This window comes from Babylonia areolata, chromosome 5 (genome assembly GCF_041734735.1).
Source record: "Babylonia areolata isolate BAREFJ2019XMU chromosome 5, ASM4173473v1, whole genome shotgun sequence".
NCBI classification, from domain to species: Eukaryota; Metazoa; Mollusca; class Gastropoda; order Neogastropoda; family Buccinidae; genus Babylonia; species Babylonia areolata.
Window position 1 is genome coordinate 44,460,638 of NC_134880.1, and position 7,500 is coordinate 44,468,137.

General features: G+C 43.4%; 1 protein-coding gene across 1 annotated transcript in view; it reads right to left on the reverse strand.

The window, feature by feature from the left end:
- LOC143282287 (opioid-binding protein/cell adhesion molecule homolog) overlaps positions 1–7,500 on the reverse strand; it is a 197,572-nt gene that overhangs the window by 18,989 nt on the left and 171,083 nt on the right. Inside the window, exon 2 of the mRNA XM_076587886.1 lies at positions 1,033–1,142. Coding sequence (XP_076444001.1) covers positions 1,033–1,142 — 110 coding nt within the window. The remainder of the gene's footprint in view (positions 1–1,032; positions 1,143–7,500) is intronic.

Below are 7,500 nucleotides of genomic sequence, written 5' to 3' on the forward strand. Positions count from 1 at the left end.
TAGACACCTACCTGTAGAGGAGACACCTACCTGTTGAGTAGATACCTACCTGTTGAGTAGATACCTACCTGTTGAGGAGGTACCTACCTGTAGAGGAGACATCTACATGTTTGAGTAGATACCTACCTGTTGAGTAGATACCTACCTGTTGAGGAGATACCTACCTGTAGAGGAGACACCTACCTGTTTGAGTAGATACCTAACTGTTGAGTAGACACCTACCTGTAGAGGAGACACCTACCTGTTGAGTAGATACCTACCTGTTGAGTAGATACCTACCTGTTGAGTAGATACCTACCTGTAGAGGAGACACCTACCTGTTGAGTAGATACCTACCTGTTGAGGAGATACCTACCTGTTGAGTAGATACCTACCTGTAGAGGAGACACCTACCTGTTGAGTAGATACCTACCTGTTGAGGAGATACCTACCTGTTGAGGAGACACCTACCTGTTGAGTAGATACCTACTTGTTGAGGATATACCTACCTGTAGAGGAGACACCTACCTGTGGAGGACAGATCTACCTTTTGAGGCGATATCTACCTGTTGAGGAGATAACTACCTGTGGAGGAGATATCTACCTGTGGAGGACAGATCTACCTTTTGAAGAGATATCTACCTGTTGAGGAGATAACCACCTGTGGAGGACAGATCTACCTGTGGAGGACAGCCCTACCTGTTGAGGAGACACCTACCTGTTGAAGACAGCCCTACCTGTTGAGGAGACACCTACCTGTTGAGGAGACACCTACGTGTAGAGGAGAACAGACCTACCTGTTGAGGAGGAGATACCTACCTGTTGAGGAGATACCTACCTGTAGAGGAGACACCTACCTGTTGAGGAGATACCTACCTGTGGAGGACAGATCTACCTTTTGAGGAGATATCTACCTGTTGAGGAGATAACCACCTGTGGAGGACAGATCTACCTGTGGAGGACAGCCCTACCTGTTGAGGAGACACCTACCTGTTGAGGAGACACCTACGTGTAGAGGAGAACAGACCTACCTGTTGAGAAGGAGACACCTACCTGGTGGATCCCCAGGAAGCGGACAGAGCAGGGAAGGATGGCGGTCTCCTTCTCCGTCACCGTCACGTTCACCACAGGCATGTCGAACTGCGGCTCCGAGCACAGAGACACTGCAACCATCACAGCGTCCATTACAGTCATGTCAGCGTTGTCGCGTTTTCATCTCATTGTCGTTCATCTTTGTCATTGTCTGTATTATCGTCGTCGTCACCAGTAATCATCGTAGTCATCATTCACACTGTCATCATCATTTTCGTCATCATTCACGTTGTCATGATCATTTCGTTGTTGTTGTTGCTGTTGTTGGTCTTCATCATCATCATCATCATCATCATCTTCTTCTTCTTCTTCTTCCCCCTCCTCCTCCTCTTCCTCCTTCTCCTCCTCCTTCTTCTTACTTACATGCATACATACGTAATGCATACATACATTCATACTTACATACATACATACGTACATACATACATACATACATACAGAATACTCTCTCTCTCTCTTTCAACAAATGTATCAACACTTTTGGTATTATTTCATTCATTCGTTCATTGTCTTTTCTTTCATGTGTCTTGAGTCTCTCTCTCTGTCTCTCTGTCACACACACACACACACACACACACACACACACACACACGACACACACACGACACACACACACACACACACACACACACACACACACACACACACACACTGACACACACACACACACTCTCTCTGTGTCTCTCTCCATTCTTATTACCGGTGCCCTCCGCCCCATTCTCAGAGCGCTCCGTCTCCAACCTTATACAACGACACACCCAGTGAACCAGACCCCGCCTCCCGCACTGACCTATCAATGTGCTCCAGACAGACGGAACATCCAGCCAATCATAATCAATTATACAAAACCGCGAAGGCGGTCTCTCTCCACCCCCGCCCACCCCTCCGCCTCCCCCCACCCAGTGACAAATTAGTTTTCGGGCTGAAAGTGTTTCTTATGCTAATGCTTTGCATTCACAGTCTCAGCCTCTAAATTGCCGGGGGATGAGGTTACTGCTGGACTGTGAAAACACGCTAGGGCGTGTACCTCAGGGTCTGAAAAGCGGGCCCAGGATTTACAAGGCAAGCTGATAGAGGCTTTCTGTACGTATCGGCCGTTACTGCTCACTGAACCCCTCACTCACTAACACGGGTGTGTGTAGGGGGGGGGGGGAGGGGTTGGGGGGGGGGGGTCGGGGGGGGGGGGGGGGGGGGGGGGGGGGGGGGGGGGGGGGGGGGGGGGGCATCAGAGTAGAAGGAAGTAAAGGAAGCCGTGCCTCCCATTAAAAAACAACAACAACAAACACATTAGACACACAGCGATGTAACACACACACTCTGTGTGTGTGTGTGTGTGTGTGTGTGTGTGTGTGTGTGTGTGTGTGTGTGTGTGTGTGTGTGTGTGTGTGTGTGTGTGTGTGTGTGTTCGTTCGTTCGTTCGTTCTTTAGTTTAGCGTCTTTTCACTATCAGTGATATTAGACGTTAAAAAAAAAAGGGGGGGGGGGGGAGGGGCATGGGGGAGGAAGGTGGTGGTGGTGGTGGGGGGGGGGGGGGGGGAAGAGGTAAACAGATAAAAGGTCAACTAGAAAACTACCGTAAAATGTATAACTAACATGCAATTACATTTAACAGTAACAATTCAATAATAATAATGATAATAATCAGAAACCATTAACACAGTTCTGAAGTGCATTAAAGGAATGTAGAAATAGGGCTATGAACTAATGCCTGTGAAAGTTCGACCATAAGAACCTCGTCAGAAATAACTTTATAAAAGTCATCTGCAGAATTATAATAATAATAATAATAATAATAATAATTCTCTCTCTCTCTCTCTCTCTCTCTCTCTCTCTCTCTGTGTGTGTGTGTGTGTGTGTGTGTGTGTGCCTTGTCGGTCGCTTCATCCGTAAGGAAAACTCGAGAGACCAGTACACTAACCTGTTCTCTGTACAACTACTACTACTAGAAGAAGAAAACAACAAGAGGCAGAGCCTTTAAGACTCACTTGTGCTTCGCGCTTTATCCAGTTAAGGAATCATAAGGAGAAAAAGAAAAGAGGTGAAAAATCGTTGAAAAGTGCTCTGTATTAAATATGATATATCAAATAAGCTTGGAAGAAAAAAGAAAAAAAGAAGGCATGCAAGCGGAATCGAAACGTGCATGTTCAGTGCCGAAGCAGACTAACCCCCACTGATGAAGCGCATCTGACGTCATTTGACTAAATTTAATACTTGAACCTTGAACCTTGAACTTTAGGGCGTTGAAGCCTTCTGCAGGCTAGTTCGCCTCTCCTTGGTGGCTACAGCAATGTTGACGTTTTCTTCTTCAAGTGATCAATAGATGTTATTGAAGTGGACATAATAACGCCGTTTAAATCATGTTGGTTTTTGTGTGTTTTATTGTATCTCGATTATTCTTTTATTTCGGCGGTAAAGGAGACGTTGCCATCGCTTTAAGCACACCGCAACCATATGGTAGGTGTCTAGATCTACATGAACAAGCCTACAATGGGCTGAAAGGAAGGGAGTTACGTATGTATTTCGTTTTGCACCGTTTCATAAAGATGATAAAGTTGTTACTGATGATGATGACGATGTTGTTGGATAGTTAAGGATACAAACTAATAAGAAAAGCACTGTACCTCTAGCAGCAAAAGATTCAGGACGAGTTTCCGCGTGTGCCCCTAAAATAAGACAGACAATTTATGTGGGCATGATCCAAGATAACTCAGACAGCCAGACATGCTGAAATCTATACACAGCCTCATTAGTGGGGCGCAGGGTAAACTGAGACAATGCATTTCTGACCTGACATGCCATTTCTTTTTCTTTCCTTTTTTCAAACTGAAAATACATGACAATCTGCAGAATGAATGTTCAATATGATTTGTGCATTGTTAACGTCCGCGTATTTCAAACAGATTTATCATGTTACATAAGTTTGAATGTATGTGTTTGTATTTGTATTTATATTTATATATCTCGTTTTTATTACAACAGATTTCTCTGTGTGAAATTCGGGTTGCTCTCCACAGGGAGAGCGCGTTGCTACACTTACACTACAGCGCCACCCATTTTGGGGGGGGTATTTTTTTCCTGTGTGCAGTTTTATTTGTTTTTTTCCTATCGAAGTGGATTTTTCTACAGAATTTTGCTAGAAACAACCCTTTTGTTGCCGTGGGTTCTTTTACGTGCGCTAAGTGCATGCTGCACACGGGACATCGGTTTATCGTCTCATCCGAATGACTAGCGTCCAGACCACCACTTAAGGTCTAGTGGAGGGGGAGAAAATATCGGCGGCTGAGCCGTGATTCGAACCAGCGCGCACAGATTCTCTCACTTCCTACGCGGACGCGTTACCTATAGGCCATCACTCCACAACGTGGATAATGCATATTACAATTTGAAAAATAAATATATATTTTCGCATATCGTATCTGCTAAATAGTCCTATTAGGTCATGCTTAACGTCATTGTGTTCAGCAATAGTCAACATTTGTTTTGCTGCACCTGATGTAACTTCCCTGTGTGAGGTAAGACTGTTATTGTAGCGTATTTGCATCGTTTTCAGCAGTGTGTGATAACATAATGGAGATTAAAAACGAGATTTGTTAACTACAATCTTTTTGTAAAAAAATAGAACAACCAGTATGAATTCCCAGACTTGTATCAGAAGAAGGAAACGACAGATCAGAGAACGTAAAAAACAAACAAACAAAAACCGAACTACCGTTGGTTCATTCAGCGTGCATAATGTGACATGCCGTGACGTGAGTCACAGAGCCGCGTGGTCAGGCTGGATGACGTCACCATGACCTGGGCTGTGATGACCTCATTCCTCTCACACCTTCCCCCCCTCCCCCCTCCTTCCTCCACCCTCCCCTCACCCCCCCCCCCCCCCGCCCCCCCCCAAACCCCCTCCCTTTTTCACTGGCTTGTCAGCCCGAGGTTTCTGCGTCGTCGGGCTTTCTGAGAGTGTCTTTGAACCCCCCCCCCCCCCTCTCTCTGTCTCTCTGTGTCTCTCTGTCTCTCTCATTACTATTTCTAGGTTTATAAGGCATTCCAGAACCGTAACACGCAATAACTGTTCTTTTCAAATCATCAAAAGTATATATATAAAAAAAGAAGAAGATAATCCTTGCTGATGCTAGTTTTCAAACGGTATTACTTTTTTTGTTGTTGTTTACTTCTGTGTCTTTTTATATTGTGTGTAACATATATGAATGCTAATTGACGCTCTGTCGTGTATGTGCTCAGCCACTGAAATGGGCTTTTGGCCTCATCGGTAATCCATTTAGACTCAGACTCAGACTCTCTCTCTCTCTCTTTCTTTCTCAGTCTCTCTCTGTCTTTACCTCTGTGTCTCAATCTCTGTCTGTCTACCCTCTCTCCCTCTCATCACAAAACATGATAATACATGGCGGAACAATTTATCACAACTCAAGATAATACACAGCTATGTACGATCGATACACAGCTATATACGATTAATCACAAGTCATGGTTATTTACAACGACACAATATATCACAACTCTGATAATACGCAGCTACATACGAGTCGTCACAGGTCATGGTAATACACAGCGACACAATATACCAGAACTCAAGATAATACACAACTAAATACGATTCATCACACGTCATGGTAATACATAGCGACACAATATATCAGAACTCAAGGTAATACACAGCTAAATCACGAGTCATGATGATGCAAAGCAACACCCAGTTCGTCACAAGCCAAGACAATACATAGCAACACACAAGTCAAGACAATACACAGCAACACACAAGTCAAGACAATACATAGCAACACACAAGTCAAGACAATACACAGCAACACACAAGTCAAGACAATACATAGCAACACACAAGTCAAGGCAATACATAGCAACACACATGTCAAGACAATACATAGCAACACACATGTCAAGACAATACATAGCAACACACATGTCAAGACAATACACAGCAACACACATGTCAAGACAATACATAGCAACACACATGTCAAGACGATACATAGCAACACACAAGCCAAGACAATACATAGCAACACACATGTCAAGACAATACATAGCAACACACATGTCAAGACAATACACAGCAACACACAAGTCAAGACAATACATAGCAACACACATGTCAAGACAATACATAGCAACACACATGTCAAGACAATACACAGCAACACACAAGGCAAGATTAATACAAAGCAACACACAAGCCAAGACAATACACAGCAACACACAAGCCAAGACAATACACAGCAACACACAAGTCAAGACAATACACAGCAACACACAAGGCAAGATTAATACAAAGCAACACACAAGGCAAGATTAATACATAGCAACAAACAATGCAAGATAATACATAGCAACACACAAGGCAAGATAGTACACAGCAACACACAAGTCAAGACAATACATAGCAACACACAAGGCAGGATTAATACACTGCAACACACAAGGCAGGATTAGTACAAAACGAAACTCAACTCGTCAAGTCAAGATAACATACAGCGACATAATTCACCACGAGTCGAGCTATGCATAGTGACACACATTTCATCACAACATAAGAAAGTACATAGCTACACAGAAAGCATCCAAGTGAAGACGATTCTACACCAGTTCATCACAACAGCTTAACATCACAGGGTGTGGCTGGGGCTGGAGGGCTGATGAAGTAGAACGATGTCTACTTTCTCTAAACTCAAATCTGTCGATCAATGGTGTATTAGACAACAACGCGAAAGAAATATACATTATTGAAACAGTGGCTGTAGCGTGTACTCGATGTGATTACAATACTGACTTCAACAGATAAGTGTACCAGCTATGACACAAGGTTACAAGGTCCCCAAGCCTTTCACAACCATCAAGGCAATGAATTCATGTTCACCATGTCCAGGGCTTGGCACAGGAAGGCAGCAGCGCCTAATCCATTTTTGACTCACTTGTGTAAACAAAGAGAGTCTATGTTTTAACCCGGTGTTCGGTTGTGTGTGTGTGTGTGTGTGTGTGTGTGTGTGTGTGTGTGTGTGTGTGTGTGTGTGTGTGTCCGTGGTAAACTTTGACATTGACATTTTCTCTGCAAATACTTTGTCAGTTGACACCAAATTAGGCATAAAAATAGGAAAAATTCAGTTCTTTCCAGTCATCTTGTTTAAAACAATATTGCACCGCTGGGATGGGCACAACCCCCCCCCCCCCAAAAAAAAAAAAAAAAAAAATGAAGCCTAATTATATGCAAACTGCATTTACTGTTATATTTATATTTTTTGTTTTCTCTAAACTTGGCACTTGGATCTGATATTCGACCCAAGAACAAGAGCAGTCATTATTATCATTTTTTGTTCAAACAGGAACTTCTTTTGCTGAGCATGGAAGTTTTATTTATTTTGCAAACGTTTTGGTGCAGATAATAAAAAGGGAAATTACTCT